The sequence below is a fragment of the Anoplolepis gracilipes genome, chromosome 11 (genome assembly GCF_047496725.1).
Source record: "Anoplolepis gracilipes chromosome 11, ASM4749672v1, whole genome shotgun sequence".
In the NCBI taxonomy this organism is placed as follows: domain Eukaryota; kingdom Metazoa; phylum Arthropoda; class Insecta; order Hymenoptera; family Formicidae; genus Anoplolepis; species Anoplolepis gracilipes.
The window spans coordinates 10,366,078-10,382,269 of record NC_132980.1 but is presented as its reverse complement, the minus strand read 5'-3'; the positions used below and the strand labels follow the sequence as shown (position 1 = coordinate 10,382,269).

General features: G+C 34.7%; 5 protein-coding genes across 6 annotated transcripts; 3 read left to right on the top strand and 2 right to left on the bottom strand.

Moving 5' to 3' along the window:
* Positions 1 to 420: 420 nt before the first annotated feature.
* On the bottom strand, positions 421 to 5,612 carry Stc (nuclear transcription factor, X-box binding stc). The gene is made up of 9 exons (XM_072902011.1): positions 3,764 to 5,612; positions 3,480 to 3,653; positions 2,964 to 3,353; positions 2,560 to 2,841; positions 2,194 to 2,484; positions 1,647 to 2,110; positions 1,003 to 1,533; positions 835 to 941; positions 421 to 738 (listed from the first exon to the last, which is right to left on the bottom strand). Exons 1-9 carry the CDS (start codon positions 4,995 to 4,997, stop codon positions 633 to 635), a joined length of 3,579 nt encoding a protein of 1,192 aa, XP_072758112.1. The 5' UTR covers positions 4,998 to 5,612; the 3' UTR covers positions 421 to 632.
* A 651-nt stretch (positions 5,613 to 6,263) lies between these two features.
* Trmt6 (tRNA methyltransferase 6 non-catalytic subunit) lies at positions 6,264 to 7,887 on the bottom strand. Of its 2 annotated transcripts, XM_072902021.1 has the most exons (2): positions 7,656 to 7,887; positions 6,264 to 7,576 (listed from the first exon to the last, which is right to left on the bottom strand). In XM_072902021.1, exon 2 carries the CDS (start codon positions 7,554 to 7,556, stop codon positions 6,264 to 6,266), a length of 1,293 nt encoding a protein of 430 aa, XP_072758122.1. In that variant the 5' UTR covers positions 7,557 to 7,576; positions 7,656 to 7,887. The 2 variants fall into 2 exon arrangements, with proteins under 2 accessions (XP_072758122.1, XP_072758121.1); XM_072902020.1 differs by having other exon boundaries at positions 6,264 to 7,887.
* Positions 7,881 to 10,277, top strand: Eif2bgamma (eukaryotic translation initiation factor 2B subunit gamma). Its single transcript, XM_072902023.1, has 5 exons — positions 7,881 to 8,008; positions 8,527 to 9,232; positions 9,293 to 9,599; positions 9,717 to 9,961; positions 10,080 to 10,277. Exons 2-5 carry the CDS (start codon positions 8,556 to 8,558, stop codon positions 10,234 to 10,236), a joined length of 1,386 nt encoding a protein of 461 aa, XP_072758124.1. The 5' UTR covers positions 7,881 to 8,008; positions 8,527 to 8,555; the 3' UTR covers positions 10,237 to 10,277.
* A 384-nt stretch (positions 10,278 to 10,661) lies between these two features.
* On the top strand, positions 10,662 to 11,807 carry Rpl37-1 (ribosomal protein L37-1). The gene is made up of 4 exons (XM_072902235.1): positions 10,662 to 10,722; positions 11,106 to 11,241; positions 11,359 to 11,443; positions 11,682 to 11,807. The coding sequence occupies exons 1-4, from the start codon at positions 10,720 to 10,722 to the stop codon at positions 11,731 to 11,733; spliced, it is 276 nt and encodes a 91-aa protein (XP_072758336.1). The 5' UTR covers positions 10,662 to 10,719; the 3' UTR covers positions 11,734 to 11,807.
* A 448-nt stretch (positions 11,808 to 12,255) lies between these two features.
* On the top strand, positions 12,256 to 15,555 carry LOC140671029 (mpv17-like protein 2). The gene is made up of 5 exons (XM_072902046.1): positions 12,256 to 12,854; positions 12,942 to 13,381; positions 13,635 to 13,760; positions 13,858 to 14,024; positions 14,688 to 15,555. Exons 1-4 carry the CDS (start codon positions 12,827 to 12,829, stop codon positions 13,873 to 13,875), a joined length of 612 nt encoding a protein of 203 aa, XP_072758147.1. The 5' UTR covers positions 12,256 to 12,826; the 3' UTR covers positions 13,876 to 14,024; positions 14,688 to 15,555.
* The last annotated feature ends 637 nt before the right edge of the window (positions 15,556 to 16,192 follow it).

Below are 16,192 nucleotides of genomic sequence, written 5' to 3'. Positions count from 1 at the left end.
ATTGAAGAAAAGAGAATTATGTAGAAATAAAGAGAAAGAAAAACTTGAACATTTTGTTTAATATAAACGAAAATCTCTTTAAATACTTGTACTTAGTATATTATACCATTATGTTAAATCAGTTTAAGGTAATGAGAGCTTTTTGTAATATTAAAGATTAAACTTAAGGAGTGGATAGTTTTGGAATGAGAAAAATCAGAGATTATTCTCTTGTTTAACAAAAAGAGGTGTATTGCTGATTGTTTTTTTCCATATTATTACATTATTATTTTTGCATGCTATTTTTGTATCTATTAACAAGAATATCGTTCAAACATTCTGAAAATTATACGATAAAATAATATATTTCCTGTTAATAATTAACCCAAAATCTTTTGTAAATACAAACAATTGTTATCGTTAAATTTTTATGTACTCAACTTGTTGAATTTGCCTTTAATTAAAATTTACATCCATTATGGGGGGGAAAAAAACCCCCTCCGAACCGAAAATGACAATAATATAATGTGTCTTACATTTCTACTTACAAAATCATATTCATTGTATAATTATAGTTGATCCATAAGCTTCATTTATGATACACATTATACAGTTGAGTTTTACACATTATACATTAATGATCATTTGCCGATTCATCCTTGATAATTAAAATAATCTATCTCCTTATCAGTTGTTTTTGCAGTTGATGACAGTGGTAGTGATTTCTGACTCTGTTTTATGGGTAACGAAAGAACAGTCCTACAATACATAAATGATTATAATAAATTATTGTATTTTATTTTTATTTGTTAATTCAATCATCACACATAGCTGTTGTAAATGCAGAAATCTTACTTTATAGAATTATTTCCCTTAGAAGCGTTAAGTACTGGTCCTGGAACTTTTCTTTGTCCCTTCTCCCGCTGTACCATTTCTAATAAACTATAACTTGGTAGCCAGCACTATAACGTAATATATTTGTTATAAAGGTGATACGCTAAGTTGAAATAAACAAGCTCTTACCTTATCTTTCACAGCAGTGGCGACGACATTTCTTTTCGGCTCTTCATCATACGCTTGACTCTCACAACCAAAATGTTGACATGACTCATGTACGAAATGACGCTTTTCCCTATTCATAATGTCAAATGAGTAACTTCGATACTTCTGCTTAGATGTTTTCGCCAATTGAACCAGTTCCGTCAGTTTATCATGGACCATTTGGCAAAAGTGTGGATCTTTTTTGGCCCATTGTTTCATGTAATCAGTATATCTGGGCATCAATTTGCCGCTCAAGTCGGGATTAGCGATCTGCAATCCCAGCGCGAGTCTCCTGTTTCTCTCTATGGTCTTACATTCATCGTTACACTCCAGAGTCTTTAGCTGATTCTGTTTCTTTGCGCCTTGCCCGAATACTTCTTCCAGATCAACAGAATGACCGAGCTGCATGTCGGCCATCTTACTGGCTAGTATATTACTTGCTATCCGTTGATATTCTCGCGCATTATCGGCGCAAACACGACTCATAGTCCTATGTCCGCACTGACATGTAACCTGCAATATAACCAGAGATATAACAGTAACAATTCTCGGATGATTTCGTCGTGTTTGTAATTATCTTTACATTCTTCTAATTAGTTATATATAAAAGAATAAGTTACTCTTACCTTAACCATCTCTTTACAAGGCATGTCTGGACACTTGCCTTCGTGGCACGGAGAGCCACAGATATGTCCGCACAACTCCCTCGTCGTACTGCAAGGTTGCACGCACTGTTGTCCAGGTTTTTCGCATGGCCCGGCATGACACATTGTGATGCACTTATGTCGTCCGCACGTCAGCGGCTTATTGCACGGTAGACCACACGAAATCTCTTTCACATGGCACGGCACAGCCTTTCTGAGCTCGTGTTTACCGTGGCACCATCTCTGGGTCAAGACACTGCAAGGCGGACACGCCGGCTCGCTGTGACAGTTGTGCAGCACCTCGTGATCGCAGGGATGCTCGCGAGAACATGGCCGATTACAAACAGGCCTCCTCGTACCGCATGATACCGGTGGATAGATCACCTCGGCACCGCACTCGCAGTATAGCTCTTCGAAGCTACTTTGCCAACAAGGCGAACATCTCCCTGTCGACGAGAGAAATTCGTTTCTCGCTCTGCGATTCGATATCATGCGTGAATATATGATTGCAAATAAAACGCGCACTCACCCATGTGACATCTCTCTTGACACTTGTGCCGACCGCAGCTCAACGTCTTCGAACACGGCAACGGGCAAATGTGCTCGATGTCGATACAACACAGCTGGTTGCAGTTATGCTTGCCGCAGGATCGTTTTTTCTTGCAACGCTTCTCGCAACGCGCATCGTCGGCTTTACTCTTCAGGTCCTTGCAAGCAATTTCGCGATCCATGTTACCGCATCGACACTTGACATCGGTGTTCAAATCGCAGTCTGGACATTCACCGACATGGCACGGTGTTTTGCAGATGTGTGGATTACCTGCGCGAATGAAAGTGTATATTAATCACATCTATACGATAACAAGATGCAATGCAATATTTTGGAGATGCTTACTAGGCTGGCCGCATTTCAGACGCTTAGAACAGATTTTGTCACAGATAGGCACAGGATCCAAGCAACTTTCTCTCTTCTCCGTTAATGGCGTTTGTCCGCAACAACATGTTGTGACTCTCTCGGGCATCAAAGAGCAAGGCTCGCATGCTTCCAGATGGCAGACTTTTTGGCAATAATGTTTCTCACAATCCAATGGTTTATTACAGATATTATTACAGGAATATGTATCTGTGACATTAGCTCGGCAAGGTACCTCCTGAGTTTTTTTACCACAAAAACAAGCTAAACAAAAAACAAAATTATTACAATTATATATCAATTAATGCCAATTATCTATTCTAACATAATGTTGATAATTATCTTAGTTTAAAAATTAAATATATGTAAGAGCGTGAAAATATTACTTTGTTGCACGGTCTCGTCGCAAGACTCGCATTCTCCCTGATGACACTTTCTCTGACAAGTGTGCTTGCCGCATGACAGATTTTTCTCACATATCGAATCACACTGCAATAGTTGATGAGCACTGCATAGTAGCATCTTCGACGTTCTTCCGCAGCCGCAATACTTGGTCACCATCGCCACGCATTGTGGACAAGAACCGGGATGGCAGAGCAGGGTACATTTGTGTACACAATTGTTCTTGGACAGATTACGGCCGCAGATCTCGCCGCACGAATGCGCCACGTCCCTACGATTCCACTCCGGCATCTTTCTCTTTCCGCAGAAACAGTAATAATTCTCTGGTACAAGAAAACTAATATCCCGGCAAGCTGGACACTTCCAACTGCTTTCTAAATGAATAATCACATTTTATGATTAGTCACAATGATTATTATTATTACAATTACTTGTAAGTAATAATAAAATCATTATTATCACAATTATTATTATTTTCAAAGTATCAACTTCTCACTTACCGCTCTGAGACGATTTCGCCCATTTTTTAATGCATTTTAGATGCAATACGTGGTAACAATTACTGCAGGACCAAACATACTCGCTTTGCTTGACATGCTCATAACAGACTAAACATTCTAATATTCCCCTGTTCAATTGCTCCGTCAATCTCTCCCTTTGACTTGCATCATCATCTGACAATAAAATAACATCTTTTAAATATATCTTTAATAATATATATTTCTTATTTTATATAGATATTTTATAATAATTCAATTTTTTTATAAAAATTGTATAGTCATACCTATTTTATGTTTTTTCTTCATATTTTTTGCCTGTACACATGCTGCCTCATTATCTTCTGTCCTATCTCTCCAATTCTCCAAATTCTTCTCTTTGTGATTTGCTGTCACCTCGTTGTTTCTTTTATGCATATACTTTGTAGCAATTGCAGTTTTGTGTTTACCACCAGGTTCAGACTGTACATCATCTGAATTGTATTTATAATAGTTTTTATATTTATAATTGTATTTATAATAATTAGACGTATTAGCATGGTCAGTGAATTGCTTAGGTTTATTATTTCGTTGTGTCTCAAGGGCTTTCAAGGAGGCATTTTTCTCCAAATCATTATCCTCATATGTCCCTTCTCTACTTCTGCCAACATCTGAAGATGAATCATCTTCTTGAGATTCTTTAGCAGAAGTCTTACTTTCTTGGCTGTCAAATGTGAACGAACCACTGAATTCAGCTGTAGATGTATGAGCTTTCCCAGCAGCATATTGTTCTTCGAATGATGAATCTGACTGGTGTCTTCTATTATAATATTTGCCATTCTGAAATTTATTGTAATTTCTCGCGTTGTACCAACTTCTCTGGGTATCCCTGTAATTAGATCTTGGTGGAACATGTACGTTTTGTGAATTTTTCTGCCTATAATTTACATCCCTTCTACTGTCATAACGTCTCTCATCCTTGTACCTATTATCAGACATATACTTGTTATTTGATCTCGGCCTGAAAGTCTGCCCATCAAAGCTACCTCCTGTCGCGTTATTATAATTGTCCTTCTTGCTAAATCTGTCCTTCTTATTTAATCTAATACTGTTTGGCACGAATTCATTGGCTGTAGCTTGTAAATTTGAGTTTTGCACTATGCTGGACCGGATGATATCGCCTTCCGACATGGTAGGCTTGCCGATCGTCCTGCCGCCCTTGGCTCTCGGCCTGTGATTGTCGCGGAAGGGCGCGTTAGCCGAACCGATGCCGTTCATGGAACATGAATCATTATTCGAGCCTCTTGCAACGGACGAGCTTGGCAGTATGTGTTCCTGATAAGTATCTAAAGGCACCATGTTCGACGGTTGATAGAAAGCGGCCGGTCCGTTCTGCTCGTACCCTGATCGATCACTGGCTCCCGGATAGTGGCCCCTCGCCGAGACGTTTTGCGGATACCCCGTGTTCTCGTAGTACGTCCAGTTGCCTTCCGCGGCAGAGTAATTCGCTTCTTCCGGGAACGAGCCGTTCCAGGCGGCCATCGTGATATATAATATTGCACCGCAATGCGAAATTTCACGCAATATGGTTAATGACGGTTGACACAATGACGATGATGTAAGCACGCGAAATTCTTATCTCTCGGCGGAGGGTGAGGTGGGTGAAGGGAGGGGGGGGGGAAAGGTAGGGGAGAAGATTAGCGCGGTGTCGGGGATCAGTGAGCTCGCGAATTTAATCTGCAACTCGAAATTGTCGTCCGCGCGATCAGCTCAGATGTTTTCGGAACAATCTCGTTCTAACCTAAGGGAATTTGCCTAATTAACCTAAGGATTTTACTCGCGGAAGAACTTGCGTGCAAGTGACGCGATTACTGTTCGACGGCATTTTCGCAATTTTAATCCGCGACGAGAAGACTGTAGGTTTGCGAGGAGAGAGTACGCCTTCAGTTCCGCGTAAAAGAGAGAAGGGTTGAAAGGAACTCTCTGCGCGGAGACCCTCCGACAATTCCGATGGTTTGCTAAACCGGAGAGAAAGCCAAACGAAAGGAATAATCCACCGATCATTTTATGGCTACGCGCAATGGCGCCAAATTTGATTCTATTTGACTCTAATGTAATTTAAAAGAAAATAACGGGGAGAGAAAGAATTTAACTTGAGTTTCGTTTTATTTGGCAAGTTTCTTATTATTATTAAAAATTTTGTTAAAAGTAATAAACTTGTTAAATAGATTGAAAAAAGGTAAAAATTGGAGTAATTTATAGATATTTATTTATATCTGTTTAAAGAGATTGAAATAAATATAAGTAATACATATTATAAGCAATATATAATTTGATAAAAGAATGTAATAATAATCATAATTTTTCATCTGAATAGGAGATGCAATCATTAAGCATATAAATTTTTCAATTTGTCATACGATAAAAAAAAGGTTTATTATATTTTTCCATCTTGCTTTTTAATTTTTATTTATAATTTAATATATATTATAATTTAATTTATATATAATTATTATTTAGAATTTAACCAAATTTTGCAATTTTTTAAAAGAATTATATAATGTAGGTTTTAAATTGTAATTATTTAGGAAAAGCATCACTATTGTAGATTATAAAATGCAATAGGAAAATACAATATTTAGATGCTGTAAAAATATATCTAGTGTCAAATAGAATTATTTATATTTGTAAAAAATTACAATTTTCTGTCATTGACAATTGTACATTTTATCTTTTAGTATTTTCATCAAGTATATATGCAACATACGTTCAATTTTCTATATCAAAATTTATTTAAATCGTTGACTATTATTGAACTAAATATCCCGTTAAAATATAACCACCAGTGTCACTCGTGAGTATGTCAGGATGCGTTCTATCGGGTAATACTTGATACGAACGTAAAAAATTCGTAAAAAGTCTCACATTTATTACATTGCGTTTCTGTTTAAGTTCCACGTAAGTCTCTTGCAGGGGCTCTCGATACGTGTGGAAGATGACAAATGGTCGCGAGGCTCCCAGAAAAGGTAGCAGCGCGTTCACGATATTCAAAGGATGTTCTTTAGCTACGATGGTTAAACCACGAGCCTTCGAGTTGTTCAATAAATCCAAGGCGCGTTGCGTCTCCGAAAACCATTTTGGTTTCTTTACAGGGATTATTTCTTCAGGCTCTTCAACTTCATCAACTTTCCGTTTCAAGGTATCAGCATCTTTTTCAGTGCTACAATGAGAAAATGTGTTATTCTCTTTTGTGTCAGTTTCAAGCTCTGAAATTTCAGTCTCCATTTCAGTATCCATTTGGGATACCTCGTCACTCTTGGTTTCTCCATTCGATTTTTCTGCTGGTTCCTCAATGTCTTGTGTTTTTTTAATATCAGCAACCTTTTTGGAAGATGTGGAAATATTGTCTAGCACGCTCGATTCGCCTTGATAATGTAATCTCAGGAAACTATAAATATTCACCGCAACGTGTCTGTCTCTCAACTCCTGTGGAAAATTCATCGCCTGAACAATTGCGATTTGAGGGACATTACCGGGATGCAAGTTGATCAAGTGGCCGCTGGTATTCTCGCCTATTCTATTCAACATAGCTGCAGCAGGTAATCCCTGACATCCGCTGTCGTACAATATGTGCAAACCATCTGCCTGTACATCGCTGTAGGACAATATCTGCGCCAGGGCGTCCATTCTCAGGCCGCCGATCTTGTCGGGATTCTGTCTGAAATACACCTCGTGTAGTGACACCACAGTAGGCCTGCATATCGTCAAAAACCTGAAGTACTTGCGTTCCTTCTTCTTGATGTACTTCTCCTGAGAGTATTCAGTCTTGGCCGTAAAGGACGTACTGTTCTCGATGAGGCTACCGATTATCTCCTTGCCAGTCTTGCCGTCCTCCTGCAATCTCAGGATCTCCTCCTTTGACAGTTTCTGCGACGTACCGTCATCCGTGATGAATCGATTGTCCTGTCCGCTCAGCTGACCTTTCAAATCGTTCCACGACTCTGTTCGTTCCACCAGCTTCAACGAGTAGATATTTTTGCTGCCACGCTTCGGCACCATCTCAAACGTGCTCCAGAACGGCTTGCCGACGACCTCGTGCATCTCCACCTTCTGATTTTTCCCTAACATCAGAGTACCATTTTCAGATACCTTGTATATCTTACTGAAGCTCTGTTTCTTAACTACCACGTGAATGCCCACCGTGATTACGTTCTCCACGGATTCGTTACTCATCGTACTAGAAATGCTGCACGTCCTCGTGCAAAGATTCGTCAATTTTTAGGTTAGAGCAACTCTTTACTTTTTATTTTTTTTTTTAGGTTAGGACCCGATGCGAACATATGACACATGGCCGCGTAAAAGGTCGGTAAGTAACCTTATTCGCGCCCCTTTCAGTCCTTTCTCAAGTAGATTTCAATGTTACAGGTCTTTATTGTCTTTTTCTGTATGAATGAAAACCAACGTGCTCGAAGAACTTGGAAGAAATAATTTACAGTGTTGCACGTGACATGCATTAGCATAAGCTAATATAATTCATACAGCTGTCAATATAGGTATTACGTTTTTTTTTCATTATGTCATATAAATTATAAATAATGAGGAACTATTTGGCGTTAGAGCAAAAATATGGAGTTATATAAATTAACTTATGACATGATTAAATTCTATAATAAAATTTCTTATCTATTATGAAAATTAAACATTAAAAATTATCACTATACAATGAGTTTATAATTAGTTGGACGTTTCGATCAGCTTTTCCTGATCCTCTTCAACGAAAAAAAAGTCCATATTAAATAAAAGTACATATTAACATACTAACATTGCTTATTTTATTCATTGACTTTTTTTCGGATCAGGAAAAGCTGAATATTTTCACAATAGATAAGAAATTTTATTATAGAATTTAATCATGTCATAAGTTAATTTATATAACTCCATATTTTTGTTCTAACGCCAAATAGTTCCTCATTATTTATAATTTATAGAGCCTTTATAATATCATATAAATTATGTTTGCAAATTAACAACATATTTTGTAATGATATACTTCTTATCTTGATTAATGTAGGCATCTCTACATAAAAATACACAAGAACAATGGTTCAGTACAATGAATTCCAAGCCATTGTGCTCGCTGGAGGGAAAGGTTCTCGTATGACAGAACTTACGGCAGGTCAACCAAAATGTTTACTTCCAATCGCGAACGTTCCCATGATTTGGTATCCTCTGCAAATTCTCGAGCGTGCCGGTTTCAAGGAAGCGATTGTTGTGGTTTCCGAATTGACAAAATTCGAAGTGTCGGCAGCGTTGGATAAATTGAGTTTAAAAATCAAGATGGAAATTGTAGGGATTCCAGGCGCCGAGGATCTCGGCACGGCCGATTCCATCAGACTCATTCATGAAAAGATATATACAGATTTCTTAGTGATATCTTGCGATCTGATTGCAAATATTGATATATCCAAGATCTTGAATTTATATAGAAAACATAATGCGAGTATAACGGCTCTCATGCTGCCCGTTCCAAAAGTGCCAGATGATTTTGTAACACCAGGTCCAAAGAATAAACAGAAACCAGAAACAGATTTAATTGGTATTGACAGTAATACAGAAAGATTAGTTCTCCTGGCTTCTGCATCTGATTTCGAAGAAACGTTTAATATCTCACAGAGGCTCCTCAGGAAGCATACCAGCTTCACTGTTCACTCCAAGTTGATGGATGCACATTTATATGTCATTAATAAATGGGTGTTAGACTTTTTGGTATTTAATAAGTAAGTAAAATTTTATTAATGATTAAAAAAGCTTTAAACCTAATCAAAAATATTCCACAGAAATTTTACCACGTTGAAGGGCGAACTTTTACCATACATAGTTAGCAAACAGTTATCTAGGCCCAAATCTGTAGATGACAAAAATACTTCTATGGTGCAAGTAAACTTAAAGGAAGATATCTTTCGATTTGCAGTGGAGAAACCTTTAGACGAACTGATAAGAAAGATGTCAGCATTCAATGACCATAGCACTGATTTAGAAGAAGCATATTATGGAGACATAATACGATGTTATGGTCATATATCAAGTGGAAAGTTTGGTCTTAGAGCAAACACTGTACAAATGTATCATTTTGCAAATGCTAAAGTAAGTTACAAATTTTTTTAACAAAAAAGTCTTTAATTATATTGTATTTTTTAATATATTTATTATAAATACATAAAAGAAAGAGTAACGTTAATTTAAGAAAAACATTTTGCATAGATATTAGAATGGTGGAGCGCTGATGACAAAAATACTGAACAGCCTGGGTTGCCGCTGCTACCAAGTATCTCGAACACGGCGATTATACGTAGTACACAGATGCAAGAGTGTCGCGTAGATGATAATTCGACTATTGAAGAGAAAACGTCGCTGAAGCATAGTTATATTGGGCCTAACAGTCTTGTGGAATCTAAGACAAGAGTATCCCAGAGTGTGATAATGGGACATGTAACTATTAAGCAAAGGTGAGTTTAGAATAGTATTGAGTATCTTGATCGAGATTTTTTTATATATACATCCAATATTCATCAAATATTCATCATAATACAAGTATTTACAATTTCTCTATCTTTTTCTTTTCAGATGCGTTATTCACAACTGTATATTATGTAATGGTTGTACCATCGAAGAAGGCACTGAATTAAAGGATTGTTTAGTCGGAGCTCAACACATTGTGACATCTGGAAGTCAACATTCTCGTGAAGTGCTCACTGATGCGGATAGACTTATAGAAATATAATTATGTATTGTTAATAAAATAAAAGCTTATAATAAAAAGAAAACATTTTTGTTTTGACCATCTTATTTAATTAATGAAACAATGCATAATTTTATATTTAAATTAATATATATATATTAATGTAATATAATTAACTTTTCTCATAAGTTAGATTTCCTAATGTAAGAAAAATAAATTAAAAAATTTCAATTTTATTAGATTAAGTTATTAATTTAATAAAATATGTAATATGTTTAATAAAATTATTAATTAAATTAAACTAAGTATAATTTTACAGCAATCGAATTACTCTATTCAGTACAAGCTACTAAGAATCTATAGTTTACATTAAATTTAGTTTATTTTTCCCGCCAAAAGAGCTGGAGGATTTTTGAACATTCTAGGGAATCGGAACGAAGCGAAATGAAATGGCAGTGAATTTCGGAACGGAGCCTGACTGAAGAAACGCGGACTCGGACTCTTCTTGCAGATCTTTTGGTCAAAATGGTAAGGATAAAATTATGTTATTCAAATCAAATTATTTCGTAGACATCTTAATAATTAGCCAATTTATTAGCGTGGAAAAGATGTCCTGAATTATAATAGAATTGATATAACCGAATAGTAATGAACGAGAAAAATCTTAATTTTTTCCAACTATACTGACATGATACTAGTGCATATAGGTTATGATAATGTTTATATGCAAGCATGTTTAAATCATTGTAGAATGCATTGTTTGTTCGTTTGTTTATTATAAAAAAAAAAAAATTAATTCTTTTTTATCATTTCGTTTATATTTTGCTGTCAATTTTTTTTTATATGTTAAATTTCCATATCGAGAATAATGCAGGTTATGTTCACCGTACGTTTTTTTTTAATGTTCATAGACGAAGGGTACATCCAGTTTTGGTAAGCGGCGTAATAAGACGCACACATTGTGCAGAAGATGTGGACGTAGTTCTTACCACATTCAAAAGTCGCAATGTGCTCAGTGTGGCTACCCAGCCAAGAAGATGCGTTCGTGTAAGTTGCATAAATTTATATAGAGGACTGTTTATCATATGTTTATTTGAATATCAAACATATTTAATGTTCTTAATTCATTGAGATTAATTGGATTCTTATTGGACAACTTTACAGATAACTGGTCGGTCAAGGCAAAGAGGAGGAAGACCACTGGTACTGGACGCATGCGTTATCTTAAAATTGTTCGACGCAAATTCAAGTGAGTTACACTGCCTAGATTTTTAAAACCTAAATAATAATTATTGAATATTAAAGTGATTAATATTTTTTCATTTCAAAGAAAAAAATATTTTTCATAACAATTGCTTTTTTCTATTCTATGTTATTTTCTAATTGTTACTAAATGAAAAATATGATAGATTCCATGTTATTTAATTTATGCTATAATTAGTGTATATATCTGTATACATTTGTAATTATTTCATATATATTTATAGGAACGGATTCAGGGAAGGCTTGCCAAAACCCAAAGCTGTTGCAGCTAAGTAATACGTGAATCCTGTCTTATTGTCTAATTAAGTTGTACAATTTCGACTACCAATAAAAACTTTGTTTAAAAGCAATCACATTATTATCATAGTAAAAATTCCTTGTAAATTCTATCAAATGGATCGTTGCATTTATCAGTAAAAAAATATTTCTATGAAATATTTGTAATCATAATATATGTCATATGTCATTGCAAATCCTGTATTAGTATTAAATCTTAAGTTGTATGAGTATTTTTATTACTCGATCTAAATTTTCAAATCTCTAGGTTTTATAGAAATGGAATTTAAGAAATTTTCATGCTAATGTTATATTTAAATAAGATATAGTTTAAAGGTACATATACCTATACATTGAAAAAGAGAAGCTTTTGTTATCATAGTTCTATTTTTCTTTTAATGAATCAAGTAAGTAGCGTTTATAAACATGAGATGAGCTTTTGATAAATCTGTATCTGTGTGTTATATCTGACAAGAGAGAAAATTTGAAGAAAAGCACGATTGGGAAGAGATAAGACGCGTCGTTTGTACTGCGCAACCTCAACGGAATTTTTAATTGCCGCGGTCTCCCATATATTTAACGGACTCGCGATCTCGCTAAACAGTACAGTTGGATGCACGATGATAACTCGGGTGATTGGTGCAGCTCCATCGTGCATCTAGAAGTGTCCACCGACACTGCATCTGAAGACAATTAATCTTCAGTTAGCCAGTTCGAGAGTTATGCCACGCAATAGTATCCAGCGAACATTCCTTCATAAGCACCGAAGAATTAAGAAGAATCGCTTAATTAAATAGCAATAAATTTAAAAAAAAAGGAAAACGGATTTAGAGACGAAAGTAACCAAGGATCGAGCGTTATCCTATCGATGTGTTACTTTTATAACGTATATACCGAAGCGAAAATAATTTAATTTAGAAACAGATGTTTTAATGAACATTTCTTTTTCAAACATTAAATTTGCAAAGAATATATGCGGTTACAGAAAACTCTCCGTCTTGAACAATCTGTTTTATCTATTATAATAACGAGTTTTAAAGCAACCCAAGCTTACACAGAAAATTAGACTTTTGTAACATACAATTCTGTTCAAATGGGTATTTTGCGTCAACTATTGTTTGGTAAGTTTATATCTTTTGCTTCTAGATTATAATGTTATATTCTCTTATATTAAATTTTATAAGTTTGTATTTTGTTGCTGTATGTAGGTAAATATTTGTTAATTACCAATACCGTGAGTTGCGGTTTAATGATGGCAGCAGGAGATGTAATTCAACAACGCAGTGAATATTGGAAAAAGTATTCTCACAAATACTTTCCGACTAGCGTTATGGCAGCATCGCTGGAGGACGAAGAGACTATGACAATTTCTAGCACGTCCGCATACGGTCACGATTACACGAGGACCAGGAACATGACAGTTGTCGGGCTGATACAAGGCCCGTTTCATCATTGGTTCTACATGATCTTAGATCGAGTTTTGCCGGGCAAAAGCGCAAAGTCGATAGTTAAGAAAACGCTTCTGGATCAATCAATCGCGAGTCCTACGTGCCTGGCAATATTTTTCGTTGGCCTCGGAGTTCTAGAACATCGTAAACTCGAGGAGGTCTACGAGGAGTTGAAACTGAAGTTTTTTAACACATGGAAAGTATGTACAAGACAGAAAAACGCTTGTATATGCTTAATTAATATTTTAATGTTTTAATCGTACAAAAAAAGCAAACATCTATAATTATTAAATAGTAATTAAAATGCGAAAATTTTTTATTAAATATTTTTTTAAAATTTTCACATATAATATACATAATGTGTGTGTGTGTGTGTGTGTGTGTATATATATATATATATATATATATATATATATATATATATATAATTTATTGAAATGTTGTATGTGTTAGGTTGACTGTTGCTTTTGGCCTCCTACACAATGCATCAACTTTCTCTTTGTGCCTTTGCATTATCGAGTACTTTATACAAATGCTATGACGATGGTCTATGATATCTTTTTATCTTATATGAAATATGTAAGTTTTTTCCTTTGTGTATGATTTTATTTATCGTGATATTGTTGACATTGTAAAAAAATTACTATAAAATAATATATTCTTATTTCATGTACAGGATGCTCATTTTGAGTGATAAGAGAAGAAATCTCGTGGCTAGTCTGCCAATGAGTAAAGGAAATAACTGTGCAAATAATAGTTGCAAAGCATGTATTATACATGTTTATCATTATTAATTATACATAACAATACATGCAATAAAACGCTATCAGAAAAAGTTTTCAAGTAAGATTACTCTGTATCTTCCCATTTTAATCCCTTATCACTATCCGAATCTACTTGTTGTTTGTTGATTTGCACTAGGTGATAATTAAATCGTCTTTTAGTTCCTGTTTTTGTTTGTTTGATATGTTCAAGAAACTATCAATAACAAACGCGCGGATAATATAAAAAAAAATCAAAATAATACTTAATTATAATTGTGATATTGTAGCAATATTTTTCTCGATATTTTTGTTCTTAAGAAATAGTAATTCAAGTTTCATTTCGCTAATCTCCGACTTTAACTGCATAAAAAATGGAGCCCAAAGATTTAATTAAATTCAAATTAAATACAATTATTTTATATTAAGAGGCTCATATACTTTATGTTTCATTTGAATAAGTCTATTTCGCGATATTGCTAATTTACAACTGAATAAATTTCTTTTTCTTACTAATGTATGTTAGCATAAATTATAAATTATTTGTATGTGGAAAAATGCGGATATTGCGAAATATGCAATTAATGGCGAAATCATAAATTCGGCTCATTGGACAAGCAACGATGTCCATATATCCTCGTCCACATGTGTATCCCAAAACAATCTACGATGATATTGCTATAATCCTTATAATACCTTATCGCGCGCAATAATTGCTTATTGAGTTTATTTATTTGCTCGACAGCTTTTGTTTGGCATTTGGCGACGGCGGGATTACACCGTCTTCTAACCAGCGCCAGACACCGTCACGAGCACAAACACACGATTAATGGACATAAATACAAACACATAAATAAATTCAACGTCGCAATAAGACAAACAATCTATGGAAATATGTGATTCGATAACAAATTGTTCGTGTTGTCATCGCTTGTCACGTTTCGTCTCTCTGTTTCTTTCATTAATGAGAACACGATAAGAATAACCCGGTAAACAAAAAAATCATTGACACGATTACAACATGATCTTCAGTAACATGTAATTTTTAGAGTAACATTCAGAATAACATTTAGAGTAACATGTAACATTCTCAAAATGTGATTCTCAATGTTTTGTGTACACGCACCGGCATAAATGGTGTCCGTCGGTAAATGTGTATGTACGTACGTGTATGACAACCGAGAGCGTCACATACACATGCAGCGCGTACGTACGTGTCACTTGAAGCGCGGCGGAGTTCATGCAGCGGAGGAGAAAAAAGTGGGAGGCAATTCGATGTTGCATCCTTAGCGCAAGCCGCACGATCGAGAGAGAAAGCATGACAAGACGTGATGCCGATTAGTGGTGTCCTGTAGCACTGCCTCACTCACTCTACGCTTGAATGCAGGAGGAATGAGCGAGAGAGCTATAGGACACCGCGTTGTCTCTATATGCGTCTCGTTCGCTCTCGCGCTTATGTCATGCTTTCTTTTTTATTCTTTCAAGAAACGTGGCTGAACTCTGCGCATCGAATGCCGGCATTCGTAAAATTATAATTATATTATATTAATATTAGAAGTTCGGTTTCACATATATCAAAAAAATATGATTATTCTAATTAAATATTAATTTATTTATGATTGCGTATTTTTTTTTTATTTATGTAAAAAAATTTGCTAAAAAATATATATATACATGTATCATTATGAGTATTTTGAGATTCACTAGAATTAGTAATTGTAAACTTGCATCCGTTTGTAATTAAATTTATAATTACTTATAAATAAACGTGTAGAAATGATAATTCGTGATATAAAATATTTTTCGTAATTGTATTATTACAAAACTCAAATTTTAAATTCCCGATAAAAAATTTCTTATGTATAGTTATACAGAATTGAATATTATTATACAGGATTCAAATTTTACAAATTTTTATATATAATCAGACAAAAATAGTCGTATCTAATTATACAAATTTATATACGAAATTTGTCCATTTTATATATGATTATATATAATTATTAATAATTATACATAAAATGTTGCAGGCATTGTGTATAAGTATGTATAATCTTACATATACATAATTCTAATTGTAGCTATCAATCCATTTATATATAAATATACGTAACGTTTTATACGGTGTCATCTATAATAATTATACATATTTTTACACAATTGTGTTGAATCCTGTATAATAATATTCAATTCTGTATAACTATACATAAGAAATTTTTTATCGGGAATTTAAAATTTGAGTTTTGTAAT

Excerpts from the sequence above, each read along its gene's own strand:
- Stc (XM_072902011.1), bottom strand. The coding sequence starts at position 4,997 with ATGGCCGCCTGGAACGGCTCGTTCCCGGAAGAAGCGAATTACTCTGCC. Across the intron at positions 3,354-3,479 it reads GGCGAAATCGTCTCAGAGCG|AAAGCAGTTGGAAGTGTCCA; the intron begins GTAAGTGAGAAG and ends TTATTCATTTAG. Across the intron at positions 739-834 it reads AAGGGAAATAATTCTATAAA|GACTGTTCTTTCGTTACCCA; the intron begins GTAAGATTTCTG and ends TATGTATTGTAG.
- Trmt6 (XM_072902020.1), bottom strand. The coding sequence starts at position 7,688 with ATGAGTAACGAATCCGTGGAGAACGTAATCACGGTGGGCATTCACGTG.
- Eif2bgamma (XM_072902023.1), top strand. The coding sequence starts at position 8,556 with ATGGTTCAGTACAATGAATTCCAAGCCATTGTGCTCGCTGGAGGGAAA. Across the intron at positions 9,600-9,716 it reads ATCATTTTGCAAATGCTAAA|ATATTAGAATGGTGGAGCGC; the intron begins GTAAGTTACAAA and ends CATTTTGCATAG. Across the intron at positions 9,962-10,079 it reads CATGTAACTATTAAGCAAAG|ATGCGTTATTCACAACTGTA; the intron begins GTGAGTTTAGAA and ends TTTTCTTTTCAG.
- Rpl37-1 (XM_072902235.1), top strand. Across the intron at positions 11,242-11,358 it reads AGCCAAGAAGATGCGTTCGT|ATAACTGGTCGGTCAAGGCA; the intron begins GTAAGTTGCATA and ends ACAACTTTACAG. Across the intron at positions 11,444-11,681 it reads ATTGTTCGACGCAAATTCAA|GAACGGATTCAGGGAAGGCT; the intron begins GTGAGTTACACT and ends ATATATTTATAG.
- LOC140671029 (XM_072902046.1), top strand. The coding sequence starts at position 12,827 with ATGGGTATTTTGCGTCAACTATTGTTTG. Across the intron at positions 12,855-12,941 it reads TTTGCGTCAACTATTGTTTG|GTAAATATTTGTTAATTACC; the intron begins GTAAGTTTATAT and ends TGCTGTATGTAG. Across the intron at positions 13,382-13,634 it reads AGTTTTTTAACACATGGAAA|GTTGACTGTTGCTTTTGGCC; the intron begins GTATGTACAAGA and ends TGTATGTGTTAG.